General features: G+C 42.0%; 1 protein-coding gene across 2 annotated transcripts in view; it reads left to right on the forward strand.

Moving 5' to 3' along the window:
• The window catches only part of SMARCC1 (SWI/SNF related, matrix associated, actin dependent regulator of chromatin subfamily c member 1), a 120,111-nt gene that overhangs the window by 90,647 nt on the left and 13,512 nt on the right, over window positions 1–15,952 (forward strand). For both annotated transcript variants that reach the window (XM_065933829.1, XM_065933828.1), the window contains exons 25-26: window positions 1,060–1,194; window positions 11,021–11,282. In XM_065933829.1, the coding sequence (XP_065789901.1) occupies window positions 1,060–1,194; window positions 11,021–11,282 (397 nt within the window). The remainder of the gene's footprint in view (window positions 1–1,059; window positions 1,195–11,020; window positions 11,283–15,952) is intronic.

The raw sequence follows: 15,952 nt of genomic DNA on the forward strand, positions 1-15,952 counted from the left end.
CTTCAGAATCTTCCTGCAGATAAGTCTCCAAAAATATAAAACTATTTTTCTTTATCAACTATAAAAGAATGAAAAATAAGGCTGTTATTTAATAAGTGTTCTCTTTAGTTCCCCAAAACCTATATTAAACTCCTTGTGCATGTTCACTCCTTCTAGATTTTATAAGAAATACAGATTAGTAAGACAGCCACCCTGTGTTAATTCTCAAAACCTTGTGTAGAAGCAAGATAAGCGCACAAACTCAGCTGATAAAATAGTGGAAAATAGTGTTGGGGGCATGTTGCTGTAAGCTCTTGGGTGGTGTCTGGAGAAGGTGGGATTGATCTTTTGCACATAGTCAGGACATTGGCCAAGTATGGGATCCTTGTACTCTCTGGGTGGTCCTCGGTCTTCTCTGAGTGATGCGACATCTTCCTCTGGGTGCTGCTGAGTTGACAGAAAATGAGAATAGGACTCATCACTCCTGTTGCAGAGAGTGAGTGGTACATTCTTCCAGAATGTCTTCCTGTATATCTTCAAACTGGAGGTGAAGTATTGTTCACCTCCTTTCCTCCCTGCTCCCAGTAGGCCGTCACTAGGCGCTTTGCCTCTGCGTGTTGGGTGCTGAGAGAGACCCCTGCTTGCCTGCCCCTGGCCAGTTGCTAAGGCGAGCAAGGCAGGCTTAGAGAGTGAGGGCTGGAGACGGGCCCGTGGTGGGTGGGGCGTGCCCCGCGGGCCGTTGTGTCCTTCTCTGTGCCCGTCGAGGCCTGGATTCCTTCTCTCCTCCCTGGTGGGCTCTTCTAGGAGAGGAGACTTTCATGGTAGAAGCTGCCTTTTAATCCTTAAAAAGGGTTGGTTTATATCTGTTAAGTACTAGAAATTGAGATATGGATAGTTGTCAAATTGAAATAAATGGTAGAAACTTACAAAGCGGGCATCTAGGGCACCATTCTTAATTACATAATTCCCACTTTCAGTAGCAATTTCAGCATTGTCTTACTGTTTTGTTTTGTTTTTTTTTGTCTCACTGTTTCTAAGCAAATGTTTACCTGAGTACTTCAAATGTTTTTTTGCACTTAGCACCTGGCTGCCGTGGAAGAGAGAAAGATCAAGTCTCTGGTAGCTCTCCTGGTTGAGACACAAATGAAGAAACTGGAGATTAAACTTCGACATTTTGAAGAACTAGAAACTATCATGGACAGAGAGAAAGAAGCTGTAAGTAATGGGAATTTTATAGTGGCTTTTTGACAGTTAGCTTGGATCACTTTTCATAAAATAGAAAACTAAAGAAAATATGGTGACCTAATTTGTTGGTCTCCATCGCTATCATTTAACTTTTTCTGTATTTGCTTTGCCCTTTCAAAAGGATTATCAGTCAGTAATGGTAAGTTAAAGGAACTCTGAAAATAACTATCTAAACCTCAGTTTCTTACACTTCTTGGCTTTGCAGATACTTGAAGGTGTCAGATTCTCCCTTCTTCAGTAGTCAGATCTTAGACTTACTGTGTTACTTATGTGTTATGTTCCCTCTCTTCTGTGGAAAACCAGGTCTAGAGGAGTAATTGTAAGAAGCGTTTTGGAGGGTGTACATTTTTCATATGCCCCAAACAGGACCAAAAGAATTACAGCAAACGCTAAGAATAAGAAGAGAAACCACAAGCAATAAGAAGCATAGAAGCAGGGAAGCATTTGATGATCTGAAGGAACTTTATTTATTTTTTTTTTTTTTGAGAAACAGAGATGAAGTTCTCTGGAGAAGTTTTTTTGTGTTTTTTTTTTTTTTTTTTGATGAGTTGACCAGGAACGTCATGAGTTGATGACTTCTCCAAATAATGGCTAAATTTGAGGATTTAGCACTTAGGAATTTTTCGGATTGTTTTGACTTCTTTGTCAGCATGCCATATGCTGGTATCTCTAAATGAGACAACCTTAAACCATTCCAGAAGAGTTTTAATCTTAAGGATCCATTTGCATCTGTTGAACTCTTTCTTTGTTGTCAGTCCAGGCAAGTCCTCTCTCAGATTCATGTTGACTAGCTCAGGAACTATCACAGTAGCCCATTTTCATTTTGTCCTAAGACCTTACATTCTGGCCCTGTGAAGAACACGCTGCTTCCGTAGCTCTCCCGCCCACACCCTGTGCCCTCTTACCTCAGGCCCGTAGCCCTGTGAGGATCTCTAATAGCCCCTGCCCTCTCCTGTCCCAGGAGCTGCTGGCCACCCTGTCCCACCTGCGTCCCTGAGCACCAGCCATGCCGCCGCACACCAGATGCACGCTTCCGTCATGGCTGTGTGCACCTGTTCTTCCACCAGCAAGGTGTTTCTCCTGCTCTTTGCCAGCCTCCTGCACCTGTGGGTGACTTGTCCTCTGTGTCTGCTGCTGAGGCAGCCTAACAGAGCACTTACTGTATTGTAAATGCTAGTTCATACACACGCCTCCCTTACCAGAGTATATACTCTTTCTTGAATGTCTTGTTCACACACAACTGGCACATCATGGGTGCTTGTGTAAATGTCTGTCGAATGAATACATCAATGTCAGAAGCTGGGAAAGTGGAAAAGAAAGTTTAACTTTGGTGAGTTGACTTTAGTTTAACAGCGAAGACAGAGAACAGGTGACAGTATTGTGTGTTCAGCTCCTGTGGGAACATACTTGGAAGATGTGGAGAGGATGTTAGAGAAAACATTAAGAGGTGAGTTGGAACTTTGAAGAAAGAGTGCATGTGTTTATCTTACCCTAAGAACCTGCCCTTGTGTCATTTGATAGCCTCTTACAGGGTATTTGGAATAACAGGGAACAAATAGCTGTGAAAAGAAGCGAAAAGCAAAGGAGAAAAGTAAAGATATACCCATTTGAATGCAGAGTTCCAAAGAATAGCCAGGAGAGATAAGAAAGCCTTCCTCAGCGATCAGTGCAAAGAAGTAGAGGAAAACAACAGAATGGGAAAGACTAGAGATCTCTTCAAGAAAATTAGAGATACCAAGGGAGCATTTCATGCAAAGATGGGTTCTATAAAGGACAGAAATGGTATGGACCTAACAGAAGCAGAAGATATCAAGAAGAGGTATACCTTTCGTATACCTTCTGAAAGAGAGACACTGTAGGAAACTCAAACTTGTGAGAAACCTTCTGGAAGTGAGCGTAGGTGAGAAACTGACACAGAGATAGCACATGAGGTAAGAAGGCCAAGGGAGTTCAGAGGAGGCTGTGATGTAAAAATTCATGTTGGTAACACAGATTGTCAGATCAGAGTTGTTTCAGTCATGGCTTCCTCAGGCAAACATACCTGCTTATTTCTATGAGATTTAGAATTCTGCCATTTGAGGAAGTCAGGTCAAATGACATTAGTAACAGTGGGAATATTCTCAGGCTTCCAAGGGTCTTTCTGTTTTTATTTCACCTGAGCTCTGCACGCCTCGGCCAGAGAGTCTGCATCCCACCCTAGAAAGTACAGACTTTGGCTCTGGAGGCACCTGACACATTACCATAAAGTGCCTATAAAAATCTTACAGGAAGACTGTTACTAGAGCAATATAGTACACCACACCGCCACATATATTACCTTCCAGGAAGGGAAGGAATATGGGGAGAGACGATGCAATTAAAGGTACATTTTAAGTTTTAATGATGTCAGCAGTTTGAAAGAACCGTGAGCTCAACTTTCAAGGTAGTTAAAATGCAGTAAATAGTTGCCAACTTTAAAGGTCATCCATGAGCTAAAAGATGGGACAAATTCAGGATTGCCTCCAATTGTCAAGGAGATCTTTCTGGTAGAGGAAGGACTGATCTGAGCTGGTTATTTTTTTTAAAAAATGGTCCAAATCCAAAACTGTGAAGAGAAGGTATGGTTGCTAAGGAGACCAAGAGTCTCCTTAGACTACTTAGATCTACTGCCTAGATCTGGCAGTATTCATGGCATAGACAGTGGATTAAGTTCTTTAGTTCATTTAGCGAATGTTTATTGAACACCTACTTTGTTCTACGCATGTTAGGTACTGGGGATACACTGGTGAATAAAACTGTTTGCCTTACTTAGTAGACCTTAAATATTAATGAGGGATGATAGATGTTGTGTGCTGTATATCTGTATGCATGTGTGTTACTGTGTATGTATACATACCATTTGCTGGCATATTGAGTGCAGCACTTTTACAGCATCATCTTTCAGGATGTGAAGTAGCTCAACTGGAATTCCATCACCTCCACTAGCTTTGTTCATACTGATGCTTTCTAAGGCCCACCTGACTTCACATTCCAGGATGTCTGGCTCTAGGTGAATGATCACACCATCGTGATTATCTGAGACTGGAAAAGGTCAGTTTTCATTCCAGTCCCAAAGAAAGGCAATCCCAAAGAATGCTCAAACTACCGCACAACTGCACTCATCTCACACACTAGTAAAGTAATGCTCAAAATTCTCCAAGCCAGGCTTCAGCAATACATGAGCCGTGAACTTCCAGATGTTCAAGCTGCTTTTGGAAAAGGCAGAGGAACCAGAGATCAAATTGCCAACATCCACTGGGTCATCAAAATAGCAAGAGAGTTCCAGAAAAACATCTATTTCTGCTTTATTGACTATGCCAAAGTGTTTGACTGTGTGGATGACAATAAACTGTGGAAAGTTATGAAAGAGATGGGAATAGCAGACCACCTGACCCACTTCTTGAGAAACCTATATTCAGGTCAGGAAGCAGCAGTTAGAACTGGACATGGACCAACAGACTGGTTCCAAATAGGAAAAGGAGTACGTCAAGGCTGTATATTGTCCCCCTGCTTATTTAACTTCTATGCAAAGTACATCATGAGAAACGCTGGGCTGGAAGAAGCACAAGCTGGAATCAAGACTGCCAGGAGAAATATCAATAACCTCAGATATGCAGATGACACCACCCTTATGGCAGAAAGTGAAGAGGAACTAAAAAGCCTCTTGATGAAAGTGAAAGAGGAGAGTGAAAAAGTTGGCTTAAAACTCAACATTCAGAAAACTAAGATCATGGCATCTGGTCCCATCACTTCATGGCAAATAGATGGGGAAACGTGGAAATAGTGTCAGACTTTATTTTTTTCTCCAAAATCACCGCAGATGGTGACTGCAGCCATGAAATTAAAAGACGCTTACTCCTTGGAAGGAAAGTTATGACCAAATTAGATAGTATATTAAAAACCAGAGACCTTACTTTGCCAACAGAAGTCCGTCTAGTCAAGACTGTGGTTTTTCCAATGGTCATGTATGGATGTGAGAGTTGGACTGTGAAGAAAGCTGAGCGCCACAGAATTGATGCTTTTGAACTGTGGTGTTGGAGAAGACTCTTGAGAGTCCCTTGGGCTGCAAGGAGATCCAACCAGTCCATCCTAAAGGAGATCAGTCCTGGGTGTTCATTGGAAGGACTGATGCTGAAACTGAAACTCCAGTACTTTGGCCACCTCATGCGAAGAGTTGACTCATTGGAAAAGACCCTGATGCTGGGAGGGACTGGGGGCAGGAGGAGAAGGGGATGACAGAGGATGAGATGGCTGGATGGTATCACCGACTCGATGGACATGAATTTGAGTAAACTCCAGGAGTTGGTGATGGACAGGGAGGCCTGGCGTGCTGCGATTCACGGGGTCGCAAAGAGTCGGACACGACTGAGCGACTGAACTGAACTGATACATACCATTATGTTTCAGGATGGATAGGTGAGACTGGGAGAGGCAAGAGAAGGGTTTGATTATTAACTGATGTTATCTGAGTAGGCCTTGGCAAACTGACAGTTGGGTGAATGTCTTTAAGGCCTAGAAACAGCCAGTGTCAGAGACTCTTGAGGCTGGAGCATGACTGACACGTTTGAAACTAAGGAGTAGGAAGGTGGGTGGGAGTTAGGAGGAGGGAACAGCATAAAGTCAGGGACAATGGTGCTCTAATCACAGAAGTCCCTTATGACAAATTAAGAACAAAAGAGCAAAAAGTTAATTTTATACTGCCCCGGAAGAATAGTTTCCTGTGTATTTATATTGACAGTAGTTTGTCTCTGTGCATGTGTGTGTGTGCTAAGTCACCTCAGTCAGGTCCTACTCTGTGACCCTAGAGTCAGACATGGGACTGCAGTCTGCCAGGCTCCTCTGTTCATGGGGTTCTCCAGGCAAGAATAATGGAGTGGGTTGCCATGCCCTTCTCCAGGATATCTTCCTGGCCCAGGGATCAAACCCACATCTCCTGCTGCTACTGCATTGCAGGCAGTTTCTTCATACCTCTGGGCCACTGGGGTAGCCCCCTTTCATGTTTGTACTGCCTGTCATGTAATTGAATCTATTGGTAGACAGGCACCATGACATTATGAATAGTTTTATCTGAGATTAAGAAAGCTGTACTTAGAAGTGAGTTTATTTGAAAAGACATAGGGCTTCAGGCAGCAGGCACTTTACTAGGACTTTACAGGTGACCGGTCACAAAAATGATGTCGGCTCCACTTTGGGATTTCCACCTCCAGAAGCAGGTGTAGAAGCAGAAAGATGCAGTTGTGCTGTTTTGTTTTTCCAGAGGTGTACAAAGGAATGATTATATCCACTTTTTTCTTAAGTGGATTTCTGTTTGTTGATATCAAACTTTTCAAAGGAAGGTGTGTTTATTTACTTCAGTTCTGAGGCCAAGTAGTCAGAGTCTTCAAGGCTCTGCCACTACCCTTGGCAGTATAGATGAATTTTTGAGGCCCCCACCTCCTTTTACTGTTTCCCACCCCTCCTCCCTGTTCTATGCAAATGAAGTTGGGAGAGATGCTCTGTGTGAACTTCAGCTGCACTTGCAGCTGTGTGTGCGTTTGGGGTCTTGGTGTAGAAAAGTGCTCTGTTGTGTTCTGGTTCCGCTTGGATTTGCTGCTTTATACATACACAGTGTCTGAATGAAGAGGGAGAAAAAGGCAGAGTTTGAATGCCGTGGGGGTCGGGGGTGTCTTCAGATCAGAGCCATAGGCAGCTTTGTATGATACTGGGTTCCCTAAACCCAGATTCTAGCCGTGAAAGAAAGTGAATGGATTCATTAACTCCCTGTTTATAGGAGTAATCTACACTATTTGGCTTAGCTGTGGGAACTTATCTATAGTCTTTGATCATAGAAAAGGGAGAGAAGAAAGTCAGTTTATCTGAAGCATGTAGCTTGATCAGTTTTAGTGTTTTGTTTGTGATTACACAAACAATATGAATACATTAAAAAGTGACTTCAAGTTTATTCCTAGGAATAATCACTGTTAATAATTTAGTGTCTTCCAGCACATTTTCAATGAGTAGATAATGTTTGTATGTGACCACAAAGTTTTTATACATATAAATATATAGTTGTTATAAATATAATATTATTATTGCAACTTGCTTTTTTTCTACTCTGTATCTCAGACATAAATGTACATCAAAAATAATACATTAATGACTATCCTTATACAAACATACATACAGTTTTCTAGCACAGATTTCCACATGTAGAATCACTGGTTTATTGGTTTTGTGAATTTCAAATTTTCTCAGAACTGTCGTACTCTCCTCAGAAATACACAGTTCACATTCACATTTGATTGCCACAAAAGTGGCAGTGAGATTGAGTAACAGTGGTGGTGCTAATGGTAAAGAACCCACCTGCCAATGCAGGTTAGACTAAGAGATGAGAGTTTGATCCCTGGGATGGGAAAACCACCTGGAGGAGGGCACGACAACCCACTTCAGTGTTCTTGCCTGGAGAATCCCATGAACAGAGGAGCCTGGTGGGCTACAGTTGATAGAGCCACACAGAGTCGGACTTCAGTGTTCTTGCCTGCAGAATCCCATGAACAGAGGAGCCTGGTGGGCTACAGTTCCTAGAGGCACACGGAGTTGGACACGACTGAAGCAACTTTAGCATGCAGGCAGCAATGGTCAGTTACTTATAACAAAGAGAGATGCCTTTTGTATGGTGGGGCCAGTACGTGTCCCTCAACTCTGCTGCATGCTCACCAGAACAGAGGTGGTCCTCCTGGAGCCAGCTGGTAACCTGCCGTGGACATTGCTCTCACTTTACAGGACCTATTCGTTACACGTTTAATCTAAAGCTTAAATTGGGTTCTTTTTTTTTTTTTTTTCCTGTTTTAAAACTATTTTTCTTTCAGTTTTATTGTGAGACAATGGATGTAGAATATCATAAGTTAAGGTATACAACCTAATGATTGACAAAATTAGTTAACATTCTTCATCTCACACAAATACAAAAAACTTTATCATGTGATGAGAACTGTTATTTTAAAAAACTAATGTTGCTTAGTCACTCAGTCATATCTGACTCTCTGCGACCCCATGGACTGCAGCCCTCCAGGCTCCTCTGTCCATGGGATTTTCCAGGCAAGAACACTGGAGTGGGTTGCCATTTCCTTCCCCATTAAATTGGGTTCTTTCCAGGTGTGTGTGTATGTGCGTATCTATATTTAATCACATCCTTTTTAATTCTTCTAATTATCTTTTAATTACTTTGTATGTTTTGAAGTGATAATTGAAGCTCATGAGAAAATAGTATAATTGAGTTTAACTCATTTTAGACCAAGATTGGACTTCCTGGTGGCTCAGATGGTAAAGCATCTGCCTACTATGCGGGAGACCCAGCTTCAATCCCTGGGTCAGGAAGATCTGGAGAAGGAAATGGCAACCCACTCCAGTATTCTTACCTGGAAAATCCCATGGATGGAGGAACCTAGCAGGCTACAGTCCATGGGGTTGTAAAGAATCAGATGACTTCACTAGACAAGGAAGGTGGGGTAAATGTTTCTCTCCAAGATTAATACTTTGATACTAAGGTCAGCTCCTAAAGAAAGGCTGGTTTGGTTTTAAAATAAACAAACACTGAGATAGGTAAAATTTCCTCTCAGAGACACAAAATCTCCCTCCAGTAACAGTTCAGCTTTTTATAAAGCAGATCTTGACCTATATTCTAGAGTTCTTACATAACTGCAGGACTTCAGCAAAGCTGTCCAGAGCAATAGTGGCTCAACAGGAACGTAGGTTGAGGTCCTTTTCTGGCAACCTTGTAAGTCTAACTTCAGGGTAGTGCTAAATTTCCTGGAAAGAATGGTTAGAAGAATGCAAAACCTAGGACTTATGGTCACAGTCTTTAGATTTCTTTCTTTCTTTTTTTTTTATTTACCTTTTATCTCCATTATCTCACTGATTAGTCGTCTTGTAGAGCTGGACTTCTTGCAGAGGATTCTCTGGCTGTTGACATCTTATAGCTCCCTTCCAGTTCTGAAAAGAAGGGTATGTTAAACTGACCAGGCTGTAGCCTCTTGTGGTCACTGTTAGGAAGAGCTCCCACCAACCTGCTGGACCATGGTAGCAATGGCGCCCTGTCTCCTCTCTCCTGAGCACCCTCAGCCACTCACAGAATCGTTCGTTTCAGATCTCCATCTCCCAAGGGAGACACTGCAAGCCAGCTAAACCACACACGGGGTATGAGTGTTGCCATCTGTTCTCTCCCTTTCTTCTCCTCCTCACCTGGCCATGCTGGTTGTCTTCATGCTGTGTCCACGGCCTGTCTTCCCTCACCCAGTCCATCTGTGGATGTTCCCTCCTAGCTAACTCCTGACAGCCAGTGAAGCTTCTCACTAGGCTCCTCAGGGACGTCTCCCCAAGCTGCTCTCTGCTAAAAGCCCAGATTTGCAAGCAAATACTCATGCATCTTCTACCTAGATTTTGCAAATGATAGTATGTAGTATTTATCTATAAAACTGCTCCTGAAAGCCGAAACGTTACATTTCCTTAACTTATCAAATGCTTGGAGTAGTGCTCTCCAACAGAAATATAGTGAGCCATATATGTAATTTAAAATTTTCTAGTAGCCACAGTAAAAAACAACAATAAGATCATAGAGATGTTTTATTTAATGCAATATATGTATGTTATTCTTAACATGTAATCAGTATGAAAAATTAGTTTTTTTCAGATTTCAAAATTCAATGCAGATGTTACATTGATAGTACATCTCCTTTCAGATTAGCCACATCTCAAGTGCCCAAGAGCCATTGTGGCTGCTATAGAAATGCCTCCCAGTGAATAAGATCTTGCTCTTGAAAATGGTGGGGTAGAACATTATAGAGTAGAAATAGATCAAACCCTCCTTATGATCTTTATAATGTTTACTTCTAGAAACCTGGATTTTTAATTTTGTTCATGTTAAAGATGATTTTTCTGTCACCTCTGGGTTTAAATTAATTTTGATGGCTTTTAAGGTGACCACCCATTCTGAGCTACTGTTTGGCATATGGTTTCTCGATTTTCTAGCACATATAATAACTTAACTTCTTATGTATTTATAATAACTTATGTATTATTTATTTATAATAACTTCTCTTATTTCTCTGTATTTTAATTTGGGTCCCAGAAAGATTATCTTGAATACTGAAATGATTATATTCTTCAGACCACGAGTCATGTGAATTTTTGTTTAGACTTTGAAAATATGCTGTGAATGTGTCAGCCAGTATAATTTTGGCTACTTGGAAGCTAAGATTTACAGTGGCGGTTACAAAGTTCCATCTAGAAGCTGTGTATCTTTTCAGCTAAGGCCTCGTCCACTTGTGCAGAGGATTTAACTGTGATGTCACATTCTAAAATAGTAGCCAAAAGGATCACTTTCAGAAGAGAGCACCTAAAATGGTTGGACTTGAAATACTAGTATCTTAAGGAACTATCAAGAGGACAAGAGATGCTTGTGTCACCTGAGGAAGAGTAAGGTGGTCGTGGAAGCTATTTTTTAAATATCTGAAGGCCTGCCAAACAGAGGGATTACCTGTGTCCTGAGTACAATTGCCCCACATGGGGTGAAGGTTCCAAGGAAAGGCAAATCTTACACTTAACATAGAGAAAAACTTGACTTCATGCTACTCAAGAAGCAGTGCGTTTTCTCTGACTGTGGTGGTTGCAGGAGAGGAGGTGGCGATGTAACGGTGATGAGGTTTGGGGAACTTCAGCACCATGTAGATGTCCTGTGTTGGCATCCAATCCTGAAAGCCTCTCCTGGTGTCATTTCTCTTCCCCATTCTTTTCTTAACAGTTAGAACAACAGAGGCAGCAGTTGCTTACGGAGCGCCAGAACTTCCACATGGAGCAGCTGAAATACGCTGAGTTGCGAGCCCGACAGCAAATGGAACAGCAGCAGCACGGGCCGAACCCTCAGCAGGCACACCAACACTCGGGAGGACCCGGCCTGGCGCCGCTGGGAGCAGCAGGACATCCCGGCATGATGCCTCATCAGCAGCCCCCTCCCTACCCTCTGATGCACCACCAGATGCCACCGCCTCACCCGCCCCAGCCAGGTGAGAGGAATCTGCTCACAGATGCGCCGGGCTCATCCTTGTGCCCGAAGCATCAGGGGGTCAGACCTCGCCATTGGGGATTTCTGACTGAGACTGTGCAAAATGTCCATCGTCTTCCAGGACGTGGTAGACAAGTGAATCTGGCTTTACAGCCATCAGCGCATGAAGCCTGCTGGGTTCTCTTTCCAGGGTCCTGTTGGCATGATGCCTTTTTCTTGGATAGGTCAGCAGTATATCCCAAAGTTCCTTAAAAATTCATCCTTGGGTTGTCTTCACTATTTTTTTAATTGATATTTCAAAGATAGACGTGAAAAGTACAGTGATCTCTTAACGATGCATTTTCAGTGATCATCACCTTTCTGCCAATCTAAGCTTTTCGTTATAGAAATCATCTGTGGATGAAAATAGAATAGCGTAACAAGCCCCCAAATACCTGTTGCACAGCTTCACTTCGTGTGTTGAAGAAGTCTAGGTCTCGCGCCTGTGGCTGTGCCCGATCGTGCACTCCAGGTGCATGGTGTCTTTTCACATGGCCTTCTCCCCCCTTTCCCCCTCCCACACATTGCCCATAAATAAACCACAGGATGGCGCTGGATATTTTTGCAGGTTCAGGGTCACTTTGGGGGTGCAGGCATTTTTCTTGTGTTGTCCATTCTCTCTTGGTGACATTCAGGTTTGCCAGTGGTTTTGGTGTTCCTAAGTTCCCCATTAAATAACTCACTTAAGATTTTACCTGCCAATGAGAATTGCTTCCTAGATCAGTTATTTCGTCAGGTGTTGCAAAATGGTAAGATTTCTGAATTTATTGTCCTTTCTGCCTTTATTTATTTATATTCTACATTTGCTAGCAGTGATTCTTTTATTACAAAAGCTTGTCTTCACCAGTCATTTTGTTACCCTGAAAATCAATCCTTGCAAGAAAGCCTGGATAAATATTTCATTCTTTCCCTTTATTTATTAGTAACCTGAATAACAAGTCCTCCCTCCTCCCCCAAGCCACCCCTCCACTCCCCGCCCCCGCAAAGAGTCTCCAAAGGTGACCAATAAGGATTTTTCTGTTGTGTGTGTATGCTTTTAGTATTGTGAATTTGTATGTCCTTGTTTGTTTATGTGTTTCAGTGTTATGGACCTTACTCATTTTCATTCTGAAATTGTCCCATCTTTTAGTTCGTGGGTGCCCTTCAAGTTGGCAGCTTTTTACCACATTTTAACTACCTTGAAAGTTGAGCTCACAGTTCTTTCAAGCTTAACTACTGACATCATTAAAACTTAAAATGTACTTTTAATTGCATCATCTCTCCCCATATTCCTTCCCTTCCTGGAAGGTAATATATGTGGCTGTGTGGTGTACTATATTGCTCTAGTAACAGTCTTCCTGTAAGATTTTTATAAGTACTTTATGGTAATGTGTCAGGTGCCTCCAGAGCCAAAGTCTGTACTTTCTAGAGTGGGATGCAGGCTCTCTGGCCGAGGCGTGCGGAGCTCAGGTGAAATAAAAATAGGAAGACCCTTGGAAGCCTGAGAATATTCCCACTGTTACTAATGTCATTTGACCTGACTTCCTCAAATGGCAGAATTTCTAAATCTCATAGAAATAAGCAGATATGTTTGCCTGAGGAAGCCATGACTGAAACAACTATGATCTGACAATTTATGTTACCAATATGAATTTTTACTTTACAGCCCCAAACATGTTTAGGCATTAGTTTTTATTGGCTTGACCCAAAAATGGGGCTTTCTCTCTCTGTCTCTTTCTCTCTCTTTCACACAACACACACAGATCGCAGTTGTGGAATTTACTAGCATCATTAGACTTGCTACTTGATCTATATGACATTTGTGAAGATAGTTTAAGAAGTCTGCCAGGCTTATGACACAGGATTACTTTACTTCTCAGTCCTTCTGTCTGCTTGAGTGGGTCTTAAAATCTAATTTTCTAACACGTTAAAAGCTGTGAATGCTTAACAGAATGATGAACCCGAAGTGATTTTTTTTCAAAAACAGATATTTTAAAATTTAATTCCTTAAACTCTTGGGATAAATGTTTAAGAGGAGGTTTGCTGTGGCATTTGTTCTTAATGGTATTGAAGCATCACCATCCGCAGTAACTATTCACAGAATTTCTCAGGAAGTTCTCTACCATCTGCATTTAGAAAAAGTGTCCTTCTGCCTTTTTTTCTAAATTACATCCTGGTGAGAACAGGTGTTTGTATGCCAGGCCCTTCACCCACAGTATTTTTACTTAATTCTCACTGTCCTCCCTTTAGAAGTGAAGAACTAATGCATGTCAAGGCTATGTTCCCTTGTCGCATGGTGGAGCCAGGCTTCATGCCGGACTCCCTCTTATTCCAAAGTGATATCACGATGCCCCTTCCTGTGATGGAGGACCAAGGGGATTGATAGCAGACTCAGATATAGCTATATTCTTTCATGGAGACAGTGGCGAAAAACTAGAGTTTGTAAAATAAGCCTGTAGAATACAAATAGGTTATGTTTCTCTTTTTACTTAGAGAAATGGGCTTTTCTTAAGTGAATTTTGAAGAAAAGGATCGTTATGTGTATAATGAGAGTGTTTTTGTGCCAAGCTATTCTCTTTTTGCCATGCGGTATGTGAGAGCTTAGTTCCCCAACCAGGGATCGCACCCACACCCGCTGCAGTGGAAGTGCGAAGTCTTAATCACTGAACTGCCAAGAAAGTCCCTGTTTTCTTGAAAATTTTTTTATTGAAATGTAACATACATATGAAAAAATACACTAGCCCTAGTAAATACTTGATGATTTTTAACAAAGAGAACATACCTGTGTAACCAACACTCAGAAGAACCCTCATGGCTTTTTGCGATCTCTTCCCTCCCCCTGGGTAGCAACGGTCCCAAAGTCCAACACCATAGATTCTTTGGACTGGCTTTGAATGATATCTGGATGGGATCTCCTGCTGATTTTTGTCCTTTTGGCTTCTTTCAGTGGATACTGCGTATGTGAGATGCATCTGCATTGTCGTGGCTCGTCATAGATTTGCTCTTTCTTCTTACTACATGTGTTCCACTGTGTGACTCTGCCATGATTTGTTATATACCATGATGCATTCTCCTGCTGATGGCTGTTCGCTTCTTTTCCATTTTAGTTACTGGAAATAGTCATTGCTGCTGTGATCATGGATGTGCGCCTGTCTTATGGAGGCGTTGGTGTGCATTTCTCTTGTGCGTGCCCTTAAGCAGTGAAGTTGGTCACGTGCCTAGAATGAGTCTAAGGAAATCCATGTATTCACATTAGTTGATGCTGCCAAAATTTTGTCAAAATGGTAATGCCAGTTTATATTCTCTCCTGTAGGGTACAGGAGTTCCAACAGCTCAAGGTGATCATTTTCCATAGTTTCCCCCTTTGTGGGGTTGCTTTGGAGTTTGAATATAAAAATCAGATGTGTTGGAAAGTAAAATTATGAATAATAAATTGAACCCACTAATTAAAAGCTAACTCAATATTAGCAATTCAGAAAAGACTGGTTTTAACAGCTAAGTCTGGTACACCAGATTCTAGAAATTGGCTAAAGGGGCTTTTTATATTAAGGCAAGCGAGGGAATCTGTAATATTTTAGGAGGAGAACAACTTTATAGTCTCTCATTAGCCACAGGTGTAAGTTCATAACTGTGAATGTAGTCCTTCCAACTAATATTTCCTAGGTTTAGCAAAGTTAGCAGGCCACAGCATTTATGTTACAAGCTGGGGGTAATTATCCAGGTCAGTAGACTAGTTTTGGTATTTGGCCAGAATTTATGGTGTATGAAGGAAGGAGAAAAATCAGCCTCTAAAAGCCAGCCAGGTTGGGAAAGTGGTGAAAGAAGGTCAAGTGGTGAATTTGTCCAGCTCTCTGACTTCATAGAATTTATATTATTTTGTAGATAAAACACATGTAATCTTTCTCCACATAATTGGCCATCAGTTCATGGTAGAACTCATTAAAATATGGCTCCATGTTGTGAGACTGTCGAGCCCTTTTGGGCCCAAGCACCAGAGGGGCTAGTATAAATCAACACCTGTAAATATTCCGTTTAGTTTGTACCTCTGCAGTCCTTCCATCCACCCCTTTAATTCATTCACATGCTTAGAATTTTTGTATACAGAGTACATCTGTTTGCTGCTATCTGTCTTCTTGGGCTCTTACTATTTGGTCCTACTCCTAATTCACCTGCGAACTCGAGCTTTTTGTAGATTTTGTTCTTATCCCTGATGAAGTGTCCAAACGTGATTTGTTTTCATCAAACAAAAAGTCAAAGGAAGAATCTCCAGTGTACAGTTGGCAGATGGAAACTGGAGGTGCCCATAACCGTCCTTATACCACCCTTAGGTTTGTTGATCTTCATAAAATACACAGCACTGCATTTTGTCTTTTCATTTAAATTGAAACACAGTGTGATCTCATGGAACTGATTCGTAAATTAAAGCCATAACTGTTTCTTCCTGCACGACTGCCTTTCCAAATTGGCACAGATGAAAGAGTCATGGCAGCCACCAGTTTTTGAGCACATGCTTGCCCACAGCCTGGCCCATTGTATTCATGACAGCACATGGGGAGCCAAGGAGCGTGGCAGGGTAGTGGCTGCTCTTCCCTGAGGTGTTCTTGAGTGTGATCAAGGAGGACACCTGTGACTGCAGGTTGTCTCCCCCAGGGG

The sequence above is a fragment of the Muntiacus reevesi genome, chromosome 4, assembly GCF_963930625.1.
Source record: "Muntiacus reevesi chromosome 4, mMunRee1.1, whole genome shotgun sequence".
Lineage (NCBI taxonomy): Eukaryota > Metazoa > Chordata > Mammalia > Artiodactyla > Cervidae > Muntiacus > Muntiacus reevesi.